Source organism: Syngnathus acus, chromosome 10, assembly GCF_901709675.1.
Source record: "Syngnathus acus chromosome 10, fSynAcu1.2, whole genome shotgun sequence".
Classification (NCBI taxonomy): domain Eukaryota; kingdom Metazoa; phylum Chordata; class Actinopteri; order Syngnathiformes; family Syngnathidae; genus Syngnathus; species Syngnathus acus.
This window is the reverse complement of record NC_051095.1, coordinates 14,979,334-15,006,376: the sequence shown is the minus strand read 5'-3', so window position 1 is coordinate 15,006,376 and position 27,043 is coordinate 14,979,334. Positions and strand designations below refer to the sequence as shown.

At 40.4% G+C, this 27,043-nt stretch overlaps 2 protein-coding genes across 3 annotated transcripts; both read right to left on the bottom strand.

The window, feature by feature from the left end:
- Positions 1-991: 991 nt before the first annotated feature.
- Positions 992-17,371, bottom strand: LOC119128979. 2 transcript variants are annotated; one of them, XM_037261904.1, is made up of 7 exons: positions 17,053-17,371; positions 16,635-16,979; positions 11,942-12,196; positions 3,038-3,349; positions 2,201-2,455; positions 1,906-2,121; positions 992-1,820 (listed from the first exon to the last, which is right to left on the bottom strand). In XM_037261904.1, exons 1-7 carry the CDS (start codon positions 17,270-17,272, stop codon positions 1,642-1,644), a joined length of 1,782 nt encoding a protein of 593 aa, XP_037117799.1. In that variant the 5' UTR covers positions 17,273-17,371; the 3' UTR covers positions 992-1,641. The 2 variants fall into 2 exon arrangements, with proteins under 2 accessions (XP_037117799.1, XP_037117800.1); XM_037261905.1 differs by lacking the exons at positions 16,635-16,979; positions 17,053-17,371 and adding exons at positions 12,779-13,084; positions 13,603-13,747.
- Positions 17,372-17,726: 355 nt separating this feature from the next.
- Positions 17,727-23,102, bottom strand: arsia (arylsulfatase family, member Ia). Its single transcript, XM_037261209.1, has 2 exons — positions 22,617-23,102; positions 17,727-20,267 (listed from the first exon to the last, which is right to left on the bottom strand). Exons 1-2 carry the CDS (start codon positions 23,030-23,032, stop codon positions 18,869-18,871), a joined length of 1,815 nt encoding a protein of 604 aa, XP_037117104.1. The 5' UTR covers positions 23,033-23,102; the 3' UTR covers positions 17,727-18,868.
- Positions 23,103-27,043: the final 3,941 nt, after the last annotated feature.

Sequence of the window (27,043 nt, the reverse complement as noted above, 5' to 3'; positions counted from 1 at the left end):
TTACAAAAATATTTTCAATACCTTTTAGTTGATATGGACCAATTATAAACCGTGCCAATTATCAATAATTGGAATTCTTTAGGCCTATTAGCATCTCTTCTCTCAAAATGTTGACGACCAATAAGAGATCAGTTTAAAACTGGGTTACTTTGGTGCTTCGGAGCCAGAATGCCAAGGACTTTTTGTTATTTTACTTTTTTACTCTAGAAAATATTGAATATTTAAGGCATGCTACTAAGCATGGGAGTTCCTGTTTTTACTAACGAAGAAGTCTATTGTCAGAGAAAAATAATATATAAAAACTCCATTAAATTGAAACTTTGTGGAAAAAAATCTGTCATTCAGGAGGATTGAACTACTTTAAATGAGGCTAGAACAATTATCAGTCTTAAAAATATTTTATTTACTTCCTATCACATAAAACATTTGAGAGATTTTCAGAATAAAATGGTTTGGGTTGCAACATGAAGTCGAAAGCCTCCAAAGTATTTATATAAAGATTTAGGCTACATCAAAAAATAACATCTTGAGCCACGAGTTCAGGTTTATAGTTTTATATCTTCGGCATGGTAGGGTCTGATCACATGAATGTGTCATAATAAACGGTTGTTTTATCTAAATGCCTTCCATTCTAAGTTTTTACTTTATTTGCAAAATAAAAGTTGTCCATATTGCGGGGGTAAGAGAATACTGAATAATTTGGTGGATTCAACCTAACGCCTAAAATGAAGATAAATGGCACAGAACTGTTGGAGGTGCTTTATGACACTTGCATTGTGTTATCAATTATTTGCTCGATAGATTACGTCCGTCAAAAGTTCAACTGCGTTTTAAGGAGAGCGTTCAGTTAAAAATAATCTCAGGTGGGTGTTTGAGGACATAAACATGTTTGATGGGCCTGTGAATCAGCTAAACGGTTGACCAAGATTGCCGAACTTTGACCCCGAACAACCAAACCAAATTCATCATAGTCAAAATGTTGAAGTCAATGAAGGGTGTTTCTGTCAGAGTTATTTAATAAAAGAAAGAAGATTTGTATTATTTGTTACATGTTGTAACAATACACGTTGTATAAGACCTTATCTCTACTTAGAAAATGGGTCATGTTGCAAAGGGTGAAACACGGTTAAAGAAGTCATGCCTATCATGCCATGGAGAGCAAAGGTTTGACCACACCCATGACCAAAAGCAGATAGGACTTGGCCACATACTTGAAAATTTCCCTCATCATTTTCCACAATGTTCACTGCAAGTTGCTTTTTCGTAGAAATGTAATCATTGTGCCGAGACTTATAATAAGGAAGTACTGTTGGTTAGAGCAGTTTAGCGCTAACAAAACATGTCGTGGAAAAAAAGCCTGGGAGATCTGGGAGTTTGCTGACGGGAAAGAAACCCTTTCTGGATAGGACACATCCTGGAACAAATCCCAGCTAGAATATATCCACTGTAGAAACTAATATTCACTTTGAACAAGAATGTCATATTTTACAATCCCCATTCCAAACTTTATAAAAATTCTTGCATAAAGAATGAAAAGTTCAGTAAGTCTCATTAAATATTTTATAGGCCTTTTGGTGTTGTAACAAACACCTCAGCCATGTACTCTTGAGTTATTGTAAAACAACAACACGAAAAGAAAAATCACCTGTCCCTTCGGACTTGGCCATAAGTACTTGGATCATTATTCACCACTACAGTTCGACGAGGTCGCTCTGAGAACCTCACTTGGCCATACTCCACCATCCCGTCTTCTATCTCTGTGTTTGCCCTCCTTGGCTGATGATTGATCCTCACATTAGCGTACGTCAGTTCCTCTTCATCTTTGATCAAAGGTAGAAAATTGAGACTAAATGAAAATTTGAGCAAAAGAATTGTGTTCAAACTACAAATTGGCAAAATGCGTACCTTCAATACTGCTTTGCTTTTTCTTCTGCTTGTAGACAACCGCCAAGCCGATCATTAGGAGGATGAACAGAGCTGAGAGAACGCCCCCCATTATGAGCAAATAATTGTTGCGTTGGTTGCTCTTGGATCCATCGATGAAGGTGTCACAGAGAGTTTTATTGATTTCAGGCAACCACTCAGATATGAGAGTCCCATTGGAAGTGCAGTTAATGAACACTATAAGTAAACAAAAACAAAAACATCAACAACCACCAAACTGTATTTAGCATCACCATATGAATGTGTTCTTTCTTACCACAAGACACAAAGACTTCTTTTCGGATTTCACTGACGTTGTTTTTGACAGAGCAGACTAACTGTCCTGATATGGATGGTTTCAGGATGATGTTGTTTGCTTGAACATCTCCTGGGAGAAGATCAGAGTCTTGCAGTGGTTTTTTGTTTAGGCTCCAGCTGTATTGAAGATTATCCCCTCCCTTGGGCAAGCAAGTCACCGGTTGCTTTCCTTGGAACTGACACTTTGAGACCAGATGGACAGAGATTACAGGATCTGAGACAAACATACAAATGTAAATGTCAATACTGGCATAAAGCGGCTCACTGGTTCCCATTGTCATATAAATTGCAAGTGATCTTAATGGGAGACAAGCCCGGGATTAAAGTGTACATCATTTTCCACCATCAGTTCTTTGGAGTGTCTCCCAGCTGACTTTGGGCATAGACAAAAATGGTTAAACATATCTATTTCTTTTTATATCGCGACAGTTGGCATGAGAGACTATCAAACAGTCCAAACAAAAGACTCAAATTTGTTTGGAAAGAAATGTCTTCCAGAAAAGTTGCATCAAGCAAACATTGTCATTAAGAAAAGAAAGAAAGTTCCTGTTTTAGAAGGGTGCAGGCAGACTCCACACAAACATTTGCGGAATGATCTACACACGTGATGTTACTACAATCCGACATCTTTAGAGCATTTTTGCCAAGAATACAAAGCCAATATTGTCTGATAAACCTCGATCCTAAAAGACTGAATTCACTTAAGGGTGTAATCTTTATAGTGGTATTTACACTATACCAGTGTTTGCACATGTACAAATTAAATAAAAAAATACAAAAATGGTTAGATATTCACCTTCAATGAACAATTGCAGTGTCCGAGACCCAAGTTCAGCTCCCGATTTGTCAAAGATAGAAAGAGTATAGTTTCCACTATCATTTCTCATCAGGTCTTCTATCTTCAGCCTCCCATTGTTTGGGGTGAAGCTAAATCTTTTAGAAAATGTAAATTTAATCTGGTTCTGTCTGACATTAACTAAGGTGACTGTTTCTTTATACCAGTTAAAACCAAATGTGTCTTTGTCCACCAAACTGAAGACTATTTCACCACCCAGTGGTCCGTAACACAGAGTTCCTTCTCTTCTACCATCACAGGGCGTATCCATACCTACAAAAGAATAATTAAACAAGTTATCACATAAAAAGTTTTTTTAAAAAGGCAAACTTCCAAGTGATTGACAATTCATTTTGCTACGCTGTTTTTTCACTGAGTTGGTAAAACAAATGTTTGAAGAGGACAACATTAATGTTTGTAGAATTCGAAGTTCTAATTAACTATTTTTGTTTTCTTAATTATTGTGAAAATAATGTAAATTGATTTATAGTGTTTTGGGAAGAGATCTTACAAATAATCATTCCAGCCAGAACAAATAAGTTGGCTGTAACTGGAACATTTTACGTGTGCATCTGAGCATTAAGTGGATCATAATATATGAATCATTTTATTATTATTCATTTTACTTTCAGTTCAAATGAATTGCTGATTTATTTATAAAGACATTTTCTTCAACTGAATTTCCACTGTTCCAAAAAGAAGAGAAATGGAAATGAGGCGAACGAGCTTAAAGGTAAAAAGATCATTTCATTATTGCTGCAAATATTTTCGTTAAGAGTGAAATGCCTCACCTTGAGAAAGTGTGAATAGCCACACCACGAGTCCAGCTGTAGCTTTCATATCTTTGACAACGCACTCAGATGCCTCTGAAGGGATGTGAGAAAGAGTGTCGAGCAGTTTTTGCATTTGTTCTTTTCATGGCAGAGAGGAAAGGGAAGTTGTACTTCTTGTTTTATCAACATTACGACTTAAGGCCATCTGATGGGAATCCCTCCAGCTCAAAAGGAGAAAACTACGTCAAGTAACGTTTAAGGAGCCGCTTTACGCCGAAATATTACATAGAGCTGCCATATACAAACCAGGTTTTCGCTTTTTTTCTCTTTCCTTTCTTTTTTACCCATTCTGATCATGACCTGGAATTAAATATTTTTTCAATGCGAACTTGGTTGGTTGCTCTGTTTTGATATGAAATGATGCACACGTAAATTAACAATACAAAAATGATGACTAATGTATTTATCCCAATCCAATTCAATCCACTGTTCACTTTAGACTACTGCTGGAAATGCACTTTCCTTCCCATTCACATTTAGACTGTGGCTCCCTCAGCTGGCAAGACAATGCAGAAACAAATACAGTACTGTAAATGGACGCATTTATCAAGGCAGGGCAATTGAGAACTGATTCTCATTTTCAATGCTGACCTGACTGAATGTGAAAAGCAAAGCAAATGAACAAACACTGACGCAGGCATCGTGGCAAGTTTTCTTTGGATTTCTCTTAATAATAACAAGCCTGCTTTATTTGTATTGCGGGTAGGTAGGGATGGGAATTGACAACCGGTTCTCCCGCAGCAAGAAGGTACATTAGCACAATCGAACAAACCCACCAGCAGTAAACAGAGGCAGGGTAAATACACAACAAAAACAACATGGTGAATATATCGTATTAATCTTCACCCAGAACAATGATTTTATTCCCCAAATGCAAACACGTTGTTGGATTTGGTCCACAATTTAGGGAGCGCTATCTGCGCCTCACGGCAAAAGCCATTGCCAATCACCTGTTATCCAATTTACTCACTGCGTGCTCGTTTAATTTCTTCAGATTTAGGAAAATACAAAGACACTGAAGCAGAAATTAGACTTACACAGGTTGGTTGAGTTCAATCATAATTCTTGTTAAGAAAGCTCTGTTTTCAGGAAAGTACAATACAGCGCTGGGCCTTTCAAGAGCAGAACGTCTCCATTCAGAAAAGGCAACGTTCAAGGTTCTTTGGTCAGCTTATATTCAGTTGGACAGGCCGGTGTGGGGCGAGTTTGATGGGTGATGAGTCGTTGGGGTGGGGCGAGTTCGCAGTAGAGTTTGATTCCATGGGAGTGGGTGCTGGTTATGGACGATTCGGTGTGTGTGTGGGGGCTGTTGTCTTCCATCCCGTCTTTCGCCCTTGGTGATCATCTTTGGCCGAGTCCTTGGCTGTCTCCCTCTGGCACCAGCTGGTTTTTATCTCCAAGTGACCTTCCTGTAAACATTCTCCTCCATCCTTGCACATATACTGTCGGACCTCATTCTTTCAATTTTGTCATTTTGTACGAATTTATGTGAGCTTTTGGCTGTCACATCATTAATCTATTACTGTTCCCTGACGATGCAAAGTTAGTTCTTTTGATACTCCATGTCTTTGCTCACATCATTATATTCTTAGTTTAATCATGCTTCCCACCATATCTTTTCTTTGTTAGGCAAAACATTTCCCTCTGTGCAGAGCGTTCAGTAGTAATCGAAAAGCTGGCGTCCCGCATTAGGCGACATATGACGTTTAGTCAAAACACAAGATATAATCAAGTACTGAACGGTCAAGACGACTCTGGCCGTGTCCATGATTTAGAGAGAAAACATCAGGCATGCATTACACAGTTCCTTAAGGGTCATTAAGCTATTTAGGCAACATATCAAAAGACATTTATTTTGCAGTGCACAGAAATACATATTGAATCGTGAAGTTGTAGCAACCTCTGTTATTATCTTATATCAGCGTATCTGTTATTGTGGCTAGGCGGGTTTTGTGTCTTTTGACCCTATTCCTTCAACGTGTATCTTAGTACGTATTTCCCCACTGCAATTTCCCGATACACTTGTATGCATGGCTCCGAGTTCTTTTCCTCTTCCAACTCTTTCTAAATAACGCCCTTTCAGGGTTAACGTGATTCCCAAATTCTAAGCCCCCAAATCCACATAGTCAAGGCTTAGCTGCATTTTGTAAACTACATAAAATTAGAAAAAAAATCATACAGCATTGTCATAATCTGTCTTTAAAAATACATTATTTATAGTAGAATATATCGTATTTCAGTTTGAGTTCATTGCTCACCTTAAAAAAGTCACAGGTTACACAATTTAAGGGTTGCAATTGGTCAGCAGTTAAGTCTTTTATTTCATGGATCAAAAAGACCAACTATTTTGTATTTAGCATAAAAATACTGCACATAACTTAATTCTGAAGAGTCATACACAACCTAAAATATGTAGCTGAACCACAATTTTACACGCTTCGGTTCTATGTGACGTTCTGTCTAATGCGGTTTGGTCATGTAACCCAAAGACCCATACAAAGCTAAATGAGTAGCACGTAAACATTACCGATCGTAATTTAATTTCCGTGACTAGTTTACAGGCGTTTGCCAAGAAAAAGTCAAAACAGCACTCCATTGTGCGACCACAGAGACGGTGATCTTTATGTTTGATCTTTATGACTGCTTTTGCGAACAGGATAGAACGTCCCTACATGATCGGCACTCCAATTGGTAATATAATACTTTTGAACAATTATATTGTGTTAATTTTCCCCCAGAACAATGATGATATTCCCCAAATGCAAACATGTGTGTCTTTCCCGATACACTCGTATGCATGGCTGTGGTTTCATCACATTTCCATGATCTTCTAAACGACACACTTTTAGGGTTTACGCGATTCCCAAATTCCGGGCCCCAAAGTCCGCATAACATCGCGGTTCAGCTGTAACTGTTGATAAACAGTACTGTACTCCGTACATTGTCTGTGAAAAACTCTGTTCTGTGTCTGAAAGCTTCCTGTATCAGCGGCTTTTCCTTTTTAATGGTAAACACAGGAATGGATCCGCTGGTAAGCAGTTTCTTACATCGCAGCTGATGGCCGCTCACGTTGAGCATCAATTGGATGTACGTACACCGACCCTCCAAGAGTGACGGAGCAATGAGAGCTTTCTAAGGTGCCGTTACATTTAGATTCACCTGGAGGAAGAAAAGCTGCAAGTCGGAGCAAAACATTAAAATTTACACTTCATTGTTATTGATGCATTACTCCTGATGCAAACATTACCATCAGCTGTTCCACCAAAGAGAAGAAGAAGAATGAAAACCTGTCCCATATTACTGCTTTCTATAGACAGATTGGTGCAGAGAGAATTCAAGTCATCAGTCATTTCACAGGAAATGGGTAAGTGAAGAAGGAAAGAAGTTGAGTAAGTTGGCTCACTTCTCCTTTGAAGACCTCTAGCTGTCTGCCACTTGATGAAAACAACAGAAAGCTTGACAACCATAAAATAACCCGCATACAGACAAATGGTGAAAGCATCCAGGCCGGTTCGCAAGCGGGTAAGGGTGTGGCCTGAGGGTACCTCTGATGCGCTTCGAGACTGCTTTGGCACTACTGACTGGGAAATGTTTAAGCAGGCGGCCACTTGCAACGATCGGACAGACATAGAGGAGTATACTGCCTCTGTTTCCTCTTACATCACGAAGTGCATTGATGATGTGACCGACTCGAAATTCATCGTCACTCGGGTTAACTGGAAGGCTGACAGGGGCTGTCCTCAGGCTGCTGAGGGCCAGGGACAAAGCCTTCAGAGCGGGGGATGAGGCTGGCTTGAGGACAGCGAGGGCATTCAGACCATCACGGACTACAAGCCCGCCCCGCAGAGCTGTGAGGGCGACGTCCGTCTGCTCAACGATCTTAACCGCTTCTTTGCTCGCTTCGATGCTCAGAACAGCACTTGCCAACTGAAGACCCCTCCCCCTCCACACGAGCAGCCCCTGTGCCTCTCTGCCGATAGCGTGAGGAGGGCGCTTGCCGCTATCAACACCCGTAAGGCGGCGGGCCCTGACAACATCCCAGGTCGAGCGCTGAAGGACTGCGCTGGGGAGCTGACGGGTGTCTTCACGGACATCTTTAACATTTCCCTGCAGCAGGCCATCGTCCCTTCGTGTTTCAAGGCTGCCACCATCGTACCTGTGCCGAAGAAACCTGCTCCGTCCTGCTTCAATGACTACCGCCCCGTGGCACTGACGCCCATCATCATGAAGTGCTTTGAGCGGCTTGTCATGGAGCACATCAGATCCATTCTCCCCCCCACCATAGACCCCTTCCAGTTTGCGTACCGAGCCAAACGGTCCTCTGAGGATGCCATCTGCTCGGCCCTCCACTCGGCCCTCACCCACCTGGAGAGAAGGGACTCGTACGTGAGATTGCTGTTTGTGGACTTCAGTTCTGCCTTCAACACCATTGTGCCACAACGACTCATCTGCAAACTCGACAAGCTGGGCCTCAGTACCTACTTCTGCGACTGGCTACTGGACTTCCTCTGTCAGAGGCCTCAGGTGGTACGTGTTGGCGACAAAATCTCCGCCAGCATCACGCTGAGCACGGGAGGCCCCCAAGGCTGCGTGCTCAGTCCGCTGCTCTTCACCCTGCTGACGCATGACTGCACTGCAACCTACGGCAACAACGGCATAGTGAAATTTGCTGACGACACGACTCTGGTGGGTCTCATCACCAAGGGCGATGAGACTCAATACAGGTTGGAGGTTGACCTTCTGACCACGTGGTGCAGGGACAACAACCTCCTGCTGAACGTCAACAAGACCAAGGAGATTGCTGTTGACTTCCGGAAGGGTCACACCCAACACCTGCTGCTGACCATCGACGGTGCTGTGGTGGAGAGAGTGAGCAGCACCAGGTTCCTGGGGGTGCACATCAGTGAGGATCTCTCCTGGTCCACCAACACCGCATCACTGGCGAAGAAAGCTCAGCGCCGCCTGTACTTCCTGCGGAAACTCAGGCGAGCAAGTGCTCCTCCGGCCGTCATGACTACATTCTACCGTGGCACCATTGAGGACGTCCTCTCCAATTGTATCGCTGTTTGGGGTGGTAGCTGCACTGAATACAACATGAAGGCCCTGCAGCGCATAGTGAACACGGCTGGTAAGATTATTGGTGCTTCACTCCCCTCCCTGAAGGACATTTGCACCTCCCATCTCACCCGCAAGGCGACCACGATTGTGAGTGATGTGAGTCACCCCGCTCACTCTTTGTTTGATCTTCTGCCCTCTGGGAAGAGGTACAGGAGCCTGCGCTCCCGCACCACCAGACTCACCAACAGCTTCATACTCCAGGCGGTTAGGATCCTGAACTCTCTCCCCCCTTCTGCGTAGCGTCCTGTACTTTTGCGCTATATTCTGACTGTCTGCTGTATGCACACTTGCTCCATTTTTGCTCCTCTTATTTATTGTTATTTGTTTATTTATTATTTATTCATCACTCTTATTTATTCATTGTTTGTGCCTTCTTGTTTTTATTTTTTTGTGTTGTTTACTTGTATGTATATTGTGTACTATGTCTTTTTACCGTGGGATAGTGGGAACGTAATTTCGATTTCTTTGTGTGTCGGCATGTGAAGAAATTGACAATAAAGCAGACTTTGACTTTAGTACACTGGAAAAAATCTCCTAAATGTAAAGCTAAATGTGGTTTAATTTCAAAAGGAAGCGAAATATATGTACATATACAGGGTCCGACAAAATGATCTGACACATTTGTAGGTTTAATCAAATACAAATAAATTAAAGAAACAAAAAAGGTTTTTTTATTTTCGAAAAGTACAAATAATGCCATGAAACGAAACGAAACAAAACGGCATTATATGTACTTTTCGAAAATAAAAAAAAACAAACTTTTTTGTTTCTTTAATTTATTTGCATTTTATTAAACATACAAATGTGTCCGATCATTTTGCCAGACCCTGTACATATATTTATTTATTTACCGTAATTTTCCACGTATAATACGCCCCCATGCATGATACGCACCCTAAAAATGGCATGTCGATGCTGGAAAAAAGCCTGTACCCATGTATAATACGCACCCAAATTTTGACTCTTACTTAAGTCCGTAAACGTAAAATTATTTCAGAAAAAAGATCATCTTTGGGAACAACAGCAGAGAAGAAAGGAACAAGGCAAAGTGTTGTGAAATAAAATATTACCTGTAATACGCATTTTGTTATTTGCTGATTGAAATTGCTAATTAAACTGTGAATTGGAACTAATAGGTAGAGAACTGAACTCTCGCTCTTTATATAGCTGACGTGTCTTGCGCATCCATTCTGCGCATACTGTCATGGCGGCCTCCGTATGATATCCGGTCTGCGATGGAGATTAAAAAACAAACAATATTTGACAATAACACACCATCAAGGATTGCACCATCGCATCAAATGATGTGTCGTCAATTATGAATTTTACTGACTAAGTGTGTTGGGCAGGATGGCTGAATGCGATGCACGATTGACAACAAACAACAAGAAAGGTGATTTCAAGTTTTATTTCGAGGGAGACTTTCTTCAAAAATTGTTGTACCCATGCATAATGCGCACCCCAGATTTTAGGACAATAAATTAGTTAAATTTTGCGCATTATGCATGGGAATCACGGTATGTTTATTTATTTATTTTTGTATACGTAATTGGTTTGCACCACTGTTAACATCATACAATGGAGCTGCGATAGAGGAGCGATAAAAGGCGCTTTAAAAATCACATAGTAAGCACATTCTTAAAGTTTGCTTTATTGTACATTGGATTCATAAGGTTTATGTATGTAAAATGACATTTGATGCTAGCCTTTTTGTTCACAACACGGACTAAATCCATAAATGTTCATTATTTTGATATAAATGCCTTATGTCATCAAATGTTTCATATTGGTTTACCTTTCTAGATCTAACATATTGTGTGGTTTCACTTTTTAATTTTTTTTTCGCTTTTGGAAAGTCTAAAACCTAGTTTCCTTTTGTAACCAAATTTGCTTGGGGGCGGCAGGAACACCCAGTGAGGTGTACCATGTCTACTCGAATGAGCTAGGCCATTGATTCGGCAAGAAAATAACAATGCAGACGTTTCTAGGCCAAGCGCAAGCTACTTTGTTACCAAATTGTCGGATGAGTCTGGGGCGAGGGAAACCGTCAGCAAGAATATGAAGTTAGGCCCATGTTGCGCCGACCGCACTCATGCCATTCTTCCAAAATAGAGCCCTGAATCTGTGATATTCATGTGTCTTGCTTTTATATAGTCATATCCTGTTGGACATGATCCTAGTGTTGAGTCTCTTGAAAAATGATCTGCTATGAGACAGTTTAATCTTTTTCTTCCAGTCCATATTCTTCTTTGGATAAAATGTGTCCTGGCTGTCTTCTTCCTCATCAGCCATCCATGGAACCCAGGCACCACCATTCAGGCTGGGGTCAGCCCATTGGTCCTCTGATGGGTACCGTACTGGTCAGTAACTCTCATTAAATATTTTATAGGCCTTTTGGTGTTGTAACAAACACCTCAGCCATGTACGACGAGGTCGCTCTGAGAACCTCACTTGGCCATACTCCACCATCATGTCTTTTATCTCTTTGGCTGATGATTGATCCTGACATTGGCGTACGTACGTTCCTCTTCAGCTTTGATCAAAGGTAGAAAATTGAGACTAAATGAAAACTTGAGCAAAAGAATTGTGTTCAAACTACAAATTGGCAAAATGCGTACCTTCAATACTGCTTTGCTTTTTCTTCTGCTTGTAGACAACCGCCAAGCCGATCATTAGGAGGATGAACAGAGGTGAGAGAACGCCCCCAATTATGAGCAAATAATTGTTGCGTTGGTTGCTCTTGGATCCATCGATGAAGGTGTCACAGAGGGTTTTATTGATTTCAGGCAACCACTCAGATATGAGAGTCCCATTGGAAGTGCAGTTAATGAACACTATAAGTAAAAAAAAAAAAACACCATCAACAACCACCAAACTGTATTTAGCATCACCATATGAATGTGTTCTTTCTCACCACAAGGCACAACGACTTCTTTTCGGATTTCACTGACATTGTTTTTGACCGAGCAGACTAACTGTCCTGATATGGATGGTTTCAGGGTGATGTTGTTTGCTTGAACATCTCCTGAGAGAAGATCAGAGTCTTGCAGTGGTTTTTTGTTTAGGCTCCAGCTGTATTGAAGATTATCCCCTCCCTTGGGCAAGCAAGTCACCGGTTGCTTTCCTTGGAACTGACACTTTGAGACCAGATGGACAGAGATTACAGGATCTGAGACAAACATACAAATGTAAATGTCAATACTGGTATAAAGCGGCTCACTGGTTCCCATTGTCATATAAATTGCAAGTGATCTTAATGGGAGACAAGCCCGGGATTAAAGTGTACATCATTTTCCACCATCAGTTCTTTGGAGTGTCTCCCAGCTGACTTTGGGCATAGACAAAAATGGTTAAACATATCTATTTATTTTTCTCTCGCGACAGTTGGCATGAGAGACTATCAAACAGTCCAAACAAAAGACTAAAATTTGTTTGCAAAGAAATGTCTTCCAGAAAAGTTGCATCAAGCAAACATTGTCATTAAGAAAAGAAAGCAAGTTCCTGTTTTAGAAGGGTGCAGGCAGACTCCACACAAACATTTGCGGAATGATCTACACACGTGATGTTACTACAATCTGACATCTTTAGAGCATTTTTGCGAAGAATACAAAGCCAAAATTGTCTGATAAACCTCTATCCTAAAAGACTGAATTCACTTAAGGGTGTAATTTTTATAGTGGTATTTACACTATACCAGTGTTTGCACATGTACAAATTAAATTAAAAAATACAAAAATGGTTAGATATTCACCTTCAATGAACAATTGCAGTGTCCGAAACTGAAGTTCCTCTCCCTTTTCGCCAAAGATACAAAGAGTATAGTTTCCGCTATCATTTCTCATCAGGTTTTCTATCTTCATCCTCCCATTGTTTGGGGTGAAGCTAAATCTTTTAGGAAACGTAGTCTGGTTCGGTCTGACTTTAACTACGGTGACTGTTTCTTTCTTCCAGTTAAATCTAGATGTGTCTTTGTCCACCAAACTGAAGACTATTTCACCACCCAGTGGTCCGTAACACAGAGCTCGTTCTCTTCTGCCATCACAGGGCGTATCCATACCTACAAAAGAATAATTAAACAAGTTATCACATAAAAAGTTTTTTTAAAAAGGCAAACTTCAAAGTGATTGACAATTCATTTTGCTACTCTGTTTTTTCACTGAGTTGGTAAAACAAACGTTTGAAGAGGACAACATTAATGTTTGTAGAATTCGAAGGTCTAATTAACTATTTTTGTTTTCTTAATTGTTGTGAAAATAATGTAAATTGATTTATAGTGTTTTGGGAAGAGATCTTACAAATAATCATTCCAGCCAGAACAAATAAGTTGGCTGTAACTGGAACATTTTACGTGTGCATCTGAGCATTAAGTGGATCATAATATAGGAATCATTTTATTGATATTAATTTTACTTTCAGTTAAAATGAATTGCTGATTTATTTATAAAGACATTTTCTTCAACTGAATTTCCACTGTTCCAAAAAGAAGAGAAATGGAAATGAGGCGAACAAGCTTAAAGGTAAAAACATCATTTCATTATTGCTGCAAATATTTTCGTTAAGAGTGAAATGCCTCACCTTGAGAAAGTGTGAATAGCCACACCACGAGTCCAGCTGTAGCTTTCATATCTTTCACAACGCACTCAGATGCCTCTGAAGGGATGTGAGAAAGAGTGTCGAGCAGTTTTTGCATTTGTTCTTTTCATGGCAGAGAGGAAAGGGAAGTTGTACTTCTTGTTTTATCAACATTACGACTTAAGGCCTTCTGATGGGAATCCCTCCAGCTCAAAAGGAGAAAACGACGTCAAGTAACGTTTAAGGAGCCGCTTTACGCCGAAATATTACATAGAGCTGCCATATACAAACCAGGTTTTCGCTTTTTTTCTCTTTCCTTTCTTTTTTACCCATTCTGATCATGACCTGGAATTAAATATTTTTTCAATGCGAACTTGGTTGGTTGCTCTGTTTTGATATGAAATGATGCACACGTAAATTAACAATACAAAAATGATGACTAATGTATTTATCCCAATCCAATTCAATCCACTGTTCACTTTAGACTACTGCTGGAAATGCACTTTCCTTCCCATTCACATTTAGACTGTGGCTCCCTCAGCTGCCAAGACAGTGCAGAAACAAATACAGTACTGTAAATGGACGCATTTATCAAGGCTGGGCAATTGAGACCTGATTCTCATTTTCAATGCTGACCTGGCTGAATGTGAAAAGCATAGCAAATGAACAAACACTGACACAGGCATCGTGGCAAGTAAGCAATGCTCTGGAGTTTTCTTTGGATTTCTCTTAATCATAACAAGCCTGCTTTATTTGTATTGCGGGTAGGTAGGGATGGGAATTGACAACCGGTTCTCCCGCAGCAAGAAGGTACATTAGCACAATCGAACAAACCCACCAGCAGTAAACAGAGGCAGGTTAACAACACAACAAAAACAACATGGTGAATAATATATCGTATTAATCTTCACCCAGAACAATGATTCTATTCCCCAAATGCAAACACGTGTATCTTAGTACGTATTTCCCCACTGCAATTTCCCGATACACTTGTATGCATGGCTCCGAGTTCTTTTCCTCTTCCAACTCTTTCTAAATAACGCCCTTTCAGGGTTAACGTGATTCCCAAATTCTAAGCCCCAAAATCCACATAAAGTCAAGGCTTAGCTGCATTTTGCAAACTACATAAAATTAGAAAAAAAATCATACAGCATTGTCATAATCTGTCTTTAAAAATACATTATTTATAGTAGAATATATCGTATTTCAGTTTGAGTTCATTGCTCACCTTAAAAAAGTCACAGGTTACACAATTTAAGGGTTGCAACTGGTCAGCAGTTAAGTCTTTTATTTCATGGATCAAAAATACCAATTATTTTGTATCTAGCATAAAAATACTGCACATAACTTAATTCTGAAGAGTTATAGACAACCTAAAATATGTAGCTGAACCACAATTTTACACGCTTCGGTTCTATGTGACGTTCTGTCTAATGGGGTTTGGTCATGTAACCCAAAGACCCATACGAAGCTAAATGACTAGCACGTAAACATTACCGATCGTAATTTAATTTCCGTGACTACTTTACAGGCGTTTGCCAAGAAAAAGTCAAAATAGCACTCCATTGTGCGACCACAGAGACGGTGATCTTTATGTTTGATCTTTATGACTGCTTTTGCGAACAGGATAGAACGTCCCTACATGATCGGCACTCCAATTGGTAATATAATACTTTTGAACAATTATATTGTGTTAATTTCCCCCAGAACAATGATGATATTCCCCAAATGCAAACATGTGTATCTTTCCCGATACACTCGTATGCATGGCTCTGGTTTCAGCACATTTCCATGATCTTCTAAACGACACACTTTCAGGGTTAACGCGATTCCCAAATTGCGGGCCCCAAAGTCCGCATAACATCGAGGTTCAGCTGTAACTGTGGATAAACAGTACTGTACTCGAAAATATAAGCAAAATACTGTATTCAAGTAAGGTTGATTTATTATAAGCACTTGAATTTACTACAGCTCAGAAAACATAATTGCACTCAGAGTCATATTTGCTGTTTTAATTTAATCCGTGTTGAAAATTGTCTTCCACGTGATCACTCATTTTCCAGAATTCCACTGCAGCCTTTTTTTTCTTGGATTTACCGTGACCTTGAAATGAACCATAAAATCATTATTATTTTTTCATAATAACTAATTTATACAAATTGTCTGCGAGCCAGTCATACCTGACTTCCTGTTTCTCCTTGTTTTCTTGTACAAGCAACAAGACAAAACTACAATTACAAGCACAGCAGCCAGTGCAGAACAAACTGGAATCAGGATGGATAAAAGATTTTCTGAAACAAAGACATGAAAAATGTAACGGTAAAATACAATTTTACAATTCATATAAAACTACAAATTGATATAATGGACAAACAATTAAGTGGAATCTGCCAAATGAAGTGCTTCAAAAAGTGATACCAACAAAACAGCAAAAACGATGTCACATATGATTATCATTTAAATTCTTGGAGATTATACGATACCTTTGACATAATTACAGCAAATATGACACTTATATTCAGTGAGAATCTCTCTTCTCCAACAATTTGTTTGGATGGAAGTTGAGCCGCGACATAACAAAATGTTGGGCCCCTACAGATTCGGAATTTGCCATTTAGGAAGTGATTACTAAGCACTAGACAAGTTTACTTATATAGCCCTAAATCACAGACAAGTCTCAAAGGGTTTCACTTGCGCAAAATTGACAATTATTCTCAACATTCTCTGATTTGGAAATTAATTGACTGTCGATCATTTCGTTTGAAAAATTGGTACAGCTTAGAAATCAAGAGGTGTTACAGAACATATTGTGTTCTTCCACTGGCCGCATTTGTATTGTTTTTTTCGTGCAAGGAGTTAATTGCATTGTTATTCAAAAAGTAACCTATAATTTTTGTTGAATTTTATATAGAACATTCTAAATAAGAATTATTCTGTGTAAAATGAAACCATCATTTTTAAAAAAAATATATATATATATCTTTTCGCTTAGTTGACAAAAATTGATTGTTTTTCGTATTTGACTTCATTCTTACCCTGAACATCCAGTTCCAACGTGATGGTTTTGACAATGCGCCCATTCAGATCAAAAACTTCCACAATGTATTGACCCGAGTCATTCCTCTCAACGTTGGAAATCTTTAAAGTTCCATTGTCCGTGAAAAACTCTGTTCTGTGTCTGAAAGCTTCCTGTATCAGCAGCTTTTCCTTTTTAATGGTAAACACAGGAATGGATCCGCTGGTAAGCAGTTTCTTACATCGCAGCTGAAGGCCGCTCACGTTGAGCATCAATTGGATGTACACCGACCCTCCAAGAGTGACGGAGCAATGAGAGCTTTCTAAGGTGCCGTTACATTTAGATTCACCTGGAGGAAGAAAAGCTGCAAGTCGGAGCAAAACATTAAAATTTACACTTCATTGTTATTGATGCATTACTCCTGATGCAAACATTACCATCAGCTGTTCCACCAAAGAGAAGAAGAAGAACGAAAACCTGTCCCATATTACTGCTTTCTATAGACAGATTGGTGCAGAGAGAATTCAAATCATCAGTGATTTCACAGGAAATGGGTAAGTCAAGAAGGAAGGAAGTTGAGTAAGTTGGCTCACTTCTCCTTTGAAGACCTCGAGCAGTCTGCCACTTGATGAAAACAACAGAAAGCTTGACAACCATAAAATAGTACACTGGAAAAAATCTCCTAAATGTAAAGCTAAATGTGGTTTAATTTCAAAAGGAAGCCAAATATGTGTACATATACAGGGTCCGGCAAAATGATCTGACACATTTGTAGGTTGAATAAAATACAAATAAATTAAAAAAACAAAAAAGTTTTTATTATTTTCGAAAAGTACAAATAATGCCATGAAACGAAACGAAACAAAACGGCATTATATGTACTTTTCGAAAATAAAAAAAACAAAACCTTTTTTGTTTCTTTAATTTATTTGCATTTTATTAAACATACAAATGTGTCAGATCATTTTGCCGGACCCTGTACATATATTTATTTATTTATGTTTATTTATTTATTTTTTGTATACGTAATTGGTTTGCACCACTGTTAACATCATACAACGGAGCTGCTATAGAGGAGCGATAAAAGGTGCTTTAAAAATCACAGGGTAAGCACATTCTTAAAGTTTGCTTTATTGTACATTGGATTCATAAGATTTATGTATGTAAAATTACATTTGATGCTAGCCTTTTTGTTCACAACACGGACTAAATCCATAAATTTTCATCATTATTTTGATATAAATGCCTTATGTCATCAAATGTTTCATATTCGTTTAACTTTCTAGATCTAACATATTGTGTGGTTTCACTTTTTCTTTTTCTTTTTTTTCGTCACACTATAGCAAATTGAAGCTATACAGTACATTGATATATTGAGGAACAAACATAGTAACCATGTTTGGCAAAAGAAACATGAAAATATAAGTCTAACTAGCTCATTGCAAAGTAATTTATTGCAGACATTTCTAATGTCTGTGACTTTGTCCTTAGATTGATCAATCTACCTGAAGGTAAAACATACAGCATTTCTGAGGTAGCAGAGTCTTCCCATACTGCGAAAGAGATGCAGTACAGAACAAAGTCTTCAGCCCAAACACACGTAACACATTATATAAGTCTACAATGCAAACATTAACATTAAATACATTATGAGCGATTGAATGCTGTCAACGCAATAAGGCAATGGGCCTTTTGGCCAAAAGGAGCATCATCTTAATGATGTTTGAATAGACAATTCTATACAATACTGTTTCCATTCTTCAAAAGGCCCAGTACGTATGCCGTGCTTGACATTGCAGGAACAGAAATAGACTTACTGGGGTCCGTGCGTGACATTGGTAACTGCAAGATTTCGCCTTGCAGATGATGTAGTTAGCCGTGTATGTGATGTGGGCAGTGTAATCCTTCCCTACGGTACACCACTTGCGCCAGGAGTTTGACCAGCTTTTGGAAAGTCTAAAACCTAGTTTCCTTTTGTAACCAAATTTGCTTGGGGGTGGCAGGAACACCCAGTGAGGTGTACCATGTCTACTCGAATGAACTAGGCCATTGATTCGGCAAGAAAATAATGATGCAGCCATTTTTAGGCCAAGCGCAAGCTACTTTGTTACCAAATTGTCGGATGAGTCTGGGGCGAGGGAAACCGTCAGCAAGAATATGAAGTTAGGCCCATGTTGCGCCGACCGCACTCATGCCACTCTACCAAAATAGAGCCCTGAATCTGTGATATTCATGTGTCTTGCTTTTATATAGTCATATCCTGTTGGACATGATCCTAGTGTTGAGTCTCTTGAAAAATGATCTGCTATGAGACAGTTTAATCTTTTTCTTCCAGTCCATATTCTTCTTTGGATAAAATGTGTCCTGGCTGTCTTCTTCCTCATCAGCCATCCATGGAACCCAGGCACCACCATTCAGGCTGGGGTCAGCCCGTTGGTCCTCTGATGGGTACCGTACTGGGACGGCAGTACGGTTGTAGTACACCAGTCTCGCCATCAACTCTTTGACCACATCTGGTCTCTGCTCTGAGAGGTCGCAACGTTCATAGGGGTCTCCAGAGATATTGAAAAGCCATACTGATTTCTTGGGTTCAGTGTGCCGCTCAAGGTTCCACCAGCCGACAGGGAAGCTCGGAAGCACCTGCAGTGGTGTCCAGTCTCCGTAACCAGGGTCTCCGGTCAGCAATTTCCAGTCTCCAGCTCGGATTGAGGCCTGCACGGCTGTATTCCAAATCCCATATCCCTTCTGCAAGGAGCCGCTGCGCGCACGGTTATAGAGAGGGTCGATGTTGTGTAGGATCTCCAATCTGGGAGACTCCTTCCCCTCACTGATGGCATCCCAGACATCAAATCCATCCACCCCTTTTGTAAGGGACTCGTTGCCACCTGCCAAGCGTACAAGTGTAGGGTACCAGTCAGTGATGTGCATCAGGGCTTTGCTCACCCTCCTCTTTCTCCTCAACAGAGGACTGTGGACAAATCCCAAGCCTCGGACTCCACCTTCCCAGTAGGTGCCTTTACGCCCCCGAAGTGGCCAATTGTTGCCGCCGGACAGTGGTTGTCCGCCGTTGTCCGTAGAAAAAATGATGACGCTGTTTTGATAGTAGCCATACTTACGGAGGGCGTATGTTATATTTCGTACTGCCTCATCCACCACAGAGACCATGGCAGCATACTTTCTGCGGGCCACGTTGCCCAACCCTCGGTACGGATAGATGTACTCCCGCGGGGACTGCAAGGGCGTATGAACGGCTTGAAAGGAAAGGTAGAGAAAGAGCGGCTGCACGCTGGGATCATGTCTTGCCAGAATTTTGCGGACCCTCTGTGTGTACAAATGGGTGGAGTACTTTCCCCTCTCACCCCACGCTACAGTCTCACCTTCGTGGAGGTCGAAACCACAGAGGCCCGGACCGTCACAGGAGTTGTAGGTGTAGTAGTTGACACTACCGGTCAGGGAGCCAAAGTATGTGTCAAAGCCACGACGTGTTGGCAGGCACTCCTTCTTGTAAAAGCCCAAGTGCCACTTGCCTACCATGTGAGTGGAATACCCAAGCTCCTGTAGTCTCTGGGGGAGGGTGACATGTTGGAAGGGAAGACAGTTTGGCTGGCGGGGTCGGATGATGGAATGCTGGAGGCCTGTGTGAATCTGATACCTGCAGAACAATCACGGAACAATGTCAGGCGAGCAAGTGTGTTCCAATTTTTCAAAAGGTCTTCATTTCCTTCTACTTATGTACCCTATGTGCAAATTGTCATCTCACTCACTCTTCGTACGCTTTTGGTTAGTCTATATATCACTGACTACAGCCTGATTACAGAAGCGTCTCGCCAGTATTGTTTCATTGTTTTGGAGCCAAATTGCCAATTAAAAGGAATCATTTCCTGAAGGCATCTGCTAAATCTAGGTTACGGTAAAGCAGACAAATGTTTTTCTTATATTTTATTTATTATTCTTTTACATGCATTTTCTTCATTTTACTCCCACAAATTTTGCTACTGCTTCCCGTAGAGGTAAAAAAAAATACATAATGAACCAAAGTATTCTCATGTACGTACACTTGAAAATACTAGTTGTACTAGGTTCATCTTGTTTTTTCTTTTTCAATTACTTCACTGGTTCTTCTATATCAAACAATTTTCTTAGGTTCATTTACCTGACATGTTTCGGCGGGTTCTTTCGCCTTCATCAGAGTGTCAGTGATGTGATTGTGACGCGTCTTTATCAGCTGATGGATGAAGGCGTGGCTCACCTGTCAGATTTGACAGATGAGCCACGCCCTCTGCTGTCCGTTCACCTCTCCAAAATGCTGTTCCAGGTTGTAGAGAGCATGTAGGCTCCCTCGTCCCTGTTGATGGTCCTCGGGCCCCGCTTGCGGATCTCAATGGCCTCCCTGATCCAACGCTGATGTTTGTTGTCTTCAGTGCGGATGACTCTGGCCTTTTTCCAGTCCATGATGTGGTTTTCTCTTTTGCAGTGGTCGGTGATGGCTGACTTGTACTGTTCCTGTTCTGCTTGTAGTTTTATTGCTCTTGTTTGTCTTGTTGCTGTCTCCTTCTCGCATTCCTTCTTATGTTCCGTTTTTCTTGTGATGAAGTTCCTCCCTGTCTCCCCGATATATGATTTATTGCATGATTTGCATGGAATCTCGTATATGGAATTGCATTTATTTTCCGGATTAACTTTGTCTTTTGGGTGGACCAGTATCTGACGGAGTGTTGTATGTGGTTTGATAGGCGTGCTTATGTTGTATTTTATCATGGCTCTTTTGATGCGTTCCGTAATGCCTCTTACATACGGCAACGTCACTATTCCGCTGGGTTCTTGTTTCCGTGTTTGTTTCTTTCTTTTCTCCTGTGTTTTGTATTTTTTGTTTTTTACCTGTTCTGCACCTTTGGTTATTGCCCATTGTGGATACTGACATTTTTTGAGTGCGTGTTGTATGTATTTTTCTTCCTGTGTTATGTCTTCCGGATCCGTGATTATTGTTGTGCGTTCGAATAGTGTTCTGACTACTGACAGTTTGTGTATAGTGGGATGTTCTGATGTCCAGAGGAGGTATTGGTCGGTGTGTGTGGGTTTTCTGTGTACTTTTGTTTTGATGTCACCGTTGTCTGTGTGGTGTATGTTGATGTCTAAAAAAGCTATGGATCGATCTGTTTCTTCTTCATGAGTGAATTTGATGTTACCGGTGGTGTCTATGGTATTGAGATGGTCTGTGAGGTGTTGTGTATGTCCTGTTTTTGTTGTTTTCAAATCATGCAATAAATCATATATCGGGGAGACAGGGAGGAACTTCATCACAAGAAAAACGGAACATAAGAAGGAATGCGAGAAGGAGACAGCAACAAGACAAACAAGAGCAATAAAACTACAAGCAGAACAGGAACAGTACAAGTCAGCCATCACCGACCACTGCAAAAGAGAAAACCACATCATGGACTGGAAAAAGGCCAGAGTCATCCGCACTGAAGACAACAAACATCAGCGTTGGATCAGGGAGGCCATTGAGATCCGCAAGCGGGGCCCGAGGACCATCAACAGGGACGAGGGAGCCTACATGCTCTCTACAACCTGGAACAGCATTTTGGAGAGGTGAACGGACAGCAGAGGGCGTGGCTCATCTGTCAAATCTGACAGGTGAGCCACGCCTTCATCCATCAGCTGATAAAGACGCGTCACAATCACATCACTGACACTCTGATGAAGGCGAAAGAACCCGCCGAAACATGTCAGGTAAATGAACCTAAGAAAATTGTTTGATATAGAAGAACCAGTGAAGTACTTGAAAATACTGTTGGGAAAGTACTTAAATTGAAAGTTTACTACTTTAATGGTTATTTAGCAATTGTAGAATAAATCTTTTTTAAGATTGGGTCCTCTAACAACAAATGGTACACTCACTGTTAAACTCAAGTACTTCCATACCATTTTTTGCTAGCAACAGCTTACTCAAACTGTAAAAGAGTTGTGCGAAGGAGACCATATGAGAGACCTACTGTACCTTCCAGTGATGAATTGGCTTCGGGATGGAGTGCATATTGGCTGGATGTAATAATTCTCCAGCTTCACCCCATCAGCTGCCAACTTATCCAGCACCGGTGTCTTTATATCAGAGCTGTGATAGCCTATATCGTTGAATCCCTGATCATCTGTCATGATGAAGATTATATGAGGAGGCTTTGGACCCAGAGACCCCGCACCAAAGGTCTGACCTGGCTCTTTTTCCACCTGATTGGGACCATTTGAATCCCAGGTCAGGTATCCTAGACTGAGAAGACTCATCATGGAGAAACCAGTCAGGGCCGTTGTAGCCATTGCTATTCTCTCAAAGGCCAAACAATCCAGTTGCCAGCGTGATGTCACCAAAGCATCTTGGAGTTGATAAAAAAAAAAAAAAAAACAGTACCGTACTCTCATGTCTCAAATTTCCAAATCTGATTGGAAAGTTTGTGAGCCTCAGCCACACTTTTACCCGAGTTCATCGCCACTGCAGAAATGTTCAAAAGCTCCTTGGAAAACATTTTCCTTCCCCTAGTGATCCAGTTAACACCGCCCATCTACCTTGCAGCTTGGCTGAAAAAACATCAGCTTCCTACCACCTTTAAACACACACAGTAATGTTTCTACTAAAGCCAAGTGGCACTCATGAACGTAGATCATTCCAGCTTTGAGAGTTCAACATTCTTGTAAACAGGTAAGTGGTTGAATGTATTTTCAAGTTCAAGTATTTGGGCCACATTTAATGAGGGAATTAATCAGGCAATGGGCGAGGCGTTACTCAGAGAAATAAAATGGTGTGTTGAATTCATTTCATGTCATTTTCAAGTACACTATTCATCTGCTTACGAAATATCTCTGTAATAAAAAACATCTCTGTAATATATCTGTAACCGCTTGATGAAATAAAATTCAGTAAATTAGTCATCAAAACAGTTTTGAAATTGATCCTTTCAAATATATGGGAGCTTTTTGGGGAAGGTCATTCTCTATTGCAACATGACAAGGTCCGTAAAGGTTAGTGTGGAATAACAATGAGCAAAAGATTCTAGCACAGTATTTTCTTTACAACTTACCATATACGTCATTTCATTTGATACGAAAGTACTTGGAATCACAAAGACCATCCCGACATTTAACATGATCCCAGTGACCCACATTTCCATCTTGACAAGTTGACATAACTAGAAAGCAAAGAAAAACACGACTTGGGATCAGAGACAGACAGATCCTCAGTCAGAAAACGAGCTGTGAAAGGGAGACTTGAGTGCTGGGGCGGCTGCAAAGTTGGACAGACACAATCATAGACCCTGTTCCACACTTACAAATGTTCCCTTAATATTGCTGCTGTTTCATGACTCCTGCAGAGCTACGAGGAAAGAGACAGACCATACTGCCCGGGCTCAGATAACATATCCGAGCAGGCATAAAAGACCCGCTTTACAAATCATCCAGCAAGTCAACACAGCATGATTCTGACGGGAATGCAGTGCCACACAGCTTCTGTGTGAATGAAGCCCCTTGCTGTCTTGTGTCAAGGCATGACTGAAATGTTTGCATCAAGATATGGAAGATAGAATGAGGTTGTGTGTGTTATTAGTTGTCAGGAAATACTGACAAATGCAAGCTACTGTTACAAATTGCAAGAGAGAAAGCATTTCAGGTGGAGCAAAATTTATGAAAGATAGCAAGGAAAGTGTAAAAAGGCCAGGATTTGTTGATTACAGCCTGTAGTGTAAATGCCAACACTGAAAATCCTTGTGAAGCTGTGGTTTGCAAGTTAAATAAAGATCCACGAAGGTCTAGGCAAAACATCTGAGGGCAACACATACCAAATGTTAATGTTGATGTTGGCAGCAGAAAGACTTGTGGGTATGAAGACTGCTGGGCTGCTAATGAGCCTCCCGTAAAGGGCAAGAAAATCCAACAGTGGGTGTTTGCCAAGGAGTGGAGGCATCCCTGGTCCAGTCACAGTGCCAACAAGAGTGAGAGTTGAAAGCATATTGAAGTACACGTGAAGTTTTTACGCCATCGTGGATGTTTAGGTGCAGAAGCTTTGATAGGTAGAGACTTACAAAGTGCCATATTTGGCAAAACTCCACAGACAACCAAGAACAAATGGCAGTGATTAGGATTCCTGTGTGGTAAAAAAATGAGTACACTTCAATGGGCACCAATGATTCAGTGTAACAGAACCACCACACACACAAACAAAAAAAGAAACCCCTATTTACTCATTCACACAATCTGAATTTCCAAATATTGATACTACTTACTGTAAGTCACCCTTGACTGGTGATTTCCTATTTTTTAAATGCATGCATTAAAGATCCATGTTTCCTAACCCAACAAGAACCTGTCTGAACCAGAGAACAAAATTTCAAGATAGCCTACTGTAATTTCTTCCAAACGCAAAGAACACTTGCATAAAATTTATGACCACTACACAATCACAGTTCAGCACCTGCGGATTCGCAAATTCTCTGGGAATATTTTTTCATACTTGGGCGGGAAATGGGGTGCATCCTGGAATGGTCCGCCAGGAAATCACAACAATTCAGTTTTCTTAAAATAATCCTTCAAAAGTTTTTTTTTTTCACTTTTCCTGTTCCTACTATCAGATGGACATTCCCTAGCCTGTACCATTTTCAAGCCCACCCCAACCAGGTTTCTGTGACTCATCGATGAGCTGAGGGGCAAGCAGACGCAGGGGGTTGCAGGCTTGCAGCAGATGTTTGCTTTTGGCTGAAGGAAGAGGCGCTGTTACTGAATATGGCTGCTCCCTTTCACCACCAACACAGGCTCCATTCTAATCAGAACTGCCTTGCCAGTAAACCTGCACTTATTACTCAACCTCTTACCCCAATTTTCTAATCTGAGGACTGAATGGGCGTTTTCCCTTTTCCTGTGCTCCAGTCCAAAATGTTGAACCCAAATAAAATAAAAAATACCTACTCAATTTGTCAGCCTTCAATTCCATATAAAGATGCATCTGTTTAAAGAGTGTGCTCAAGATTTAATTTTTGTTAGTTTATTCTTTCTCAACCTTATTGTTAGGTCACAGCAGAAAAAGACTAATGAAGCCATCACAGCAACATTTTTCCTTTGGACGGACGTAAAGTGGTATCAGAGCGGTACTGGTGAGATGGCAGACATGCTGCAATGCAGTGACAGAGGTGAAACATTCATAAAGTGCAATGTTCAAACCAATCATCAATCTCATCGCTTAGTGTATGTTTTCCTTTGACCTTCATAAAATAGATAGATACACAGTGTGCCCTTTGCAGAAGTTCAGTTTTTAAAACACAATTTGTACATGTACTTTGCCAGGTCTCAACCAGAAAGACCCAATTGTAGACATCAACCATATTGTATGTTTGACTTGGATCAGTAGAGCTGCAGCTGGACTGGAACACCAAAACCTCCTCCACAACTGTTTATCAGTGTCACCTTGGGAAACATCTCAACCATTGCCATGGATTTTTTTTTCAGTATACTCATTATCTTGATCGATGAACTTTCACTCCAGAAACTCAGCTATTTATACACAAGATTTTTTTTAAATATTATATCCCTTTAAATTACCTATAGCAGATCAGATATTATATCCCTTCAAATTATCTTTAAATACTATTTCGGTTTGTAGAGGTGTGGAACTGTGCTGCTAATATTTTGACGCAAGCGTGGCAAAATATATATGAAAAAAACACCCCTCAGTAATGTGTTACATTAAATATGTCTGGAAATCACACATCAGGACATAGGCTTTGCTTGTGAATGTGCCATGTTTGGAACGGAAAGTAGATATTTTATGTTGCCTGAAAAGAGAACAGAGTGCTATTTACAAGGGTGACCACTCACATTTCCTGTGTGTCGTTCAAGGGTGATGCTTGATTTTTTTTTTTTTTTTTTTATGTGCGCAAGGGAATTTTTCAAAGACTGCTAAGGTTGTCCAAAAACGTTCCTCCTCTTAATGTTTATCGCAGCAAAAACACAGAGTCATATGCTCTCCTTTTGTTTGTTTTGCCCAACCAAAACTTTCTGAAAACTGGGAGTTTAACAATTGGGGGCTTCTCATCACTATCTGCTCAGGCCAAAACACCTCCAGAAAGATTTGGTCTTATTTAAAATGTCTGCTTAAAACAAGTGTGTTGGAACCTAGTTTCACATTTTTTTCACCAATACCTCCCAGTATGAGTTTTAATTGTTATTTTTGTTGTTAATGGTTTTGGCCTTCACGAATGGAAGGAACCTTTATGAACCTGTGGTTAGTATGGGTTCTTCTCTTCTCCAGCCTTTTTTCACATTGCAAAACGGACTGGGTGCAAATAGAACAGTGATTCCAATTCTGACTAGTGTCAACTGATTTCTTTTTTAAAAAAAGGCTAAATGCGACTTCAATTTTCTCAGTATTGCAGTTGGAATTTAATA

Excerpts from the sequence above, each read along its gene's own strand:
- LOC119128979 (XM_037261904.1), bottom strand. The coding sequence starts at position 17,272 with ATGGTTGTCAAGCTTTCTGTTGTTTTCATCAAGTGGCAGACTGCTCGA. Across the intron at positions 12,197-16,634 it reads GTTGGAACTGGATGTTCAGG|ATCCTGTAATCTCTGTCCAT; the intron begins GTAAGAATGAAG and ends TGTTTGTCTCAG. Across the intron at positions 1,821-1,905 it reads AAAGCAAAGCAGTATTGAAG|ATGAAGAGGAACTGACGTAC; the intron begins GTACGCATTTTG and ends CTTTGATCAAAG.
- arsia (XM_037261209.1), bottom strand. The coding sequence starts at position 23,032 with ATGAGAGTACGGTACTGTTTTTTTTTTTTTTTTTATCAACTCCAAGAT. Across the intron at positions 20,268-22,616 it reads AGCCAATTCATCACTGGAAG|GTATCAGATTCACACAGGCC; the intron begins GTACAGTAGGTC and ends ATTGTTCTGCAG.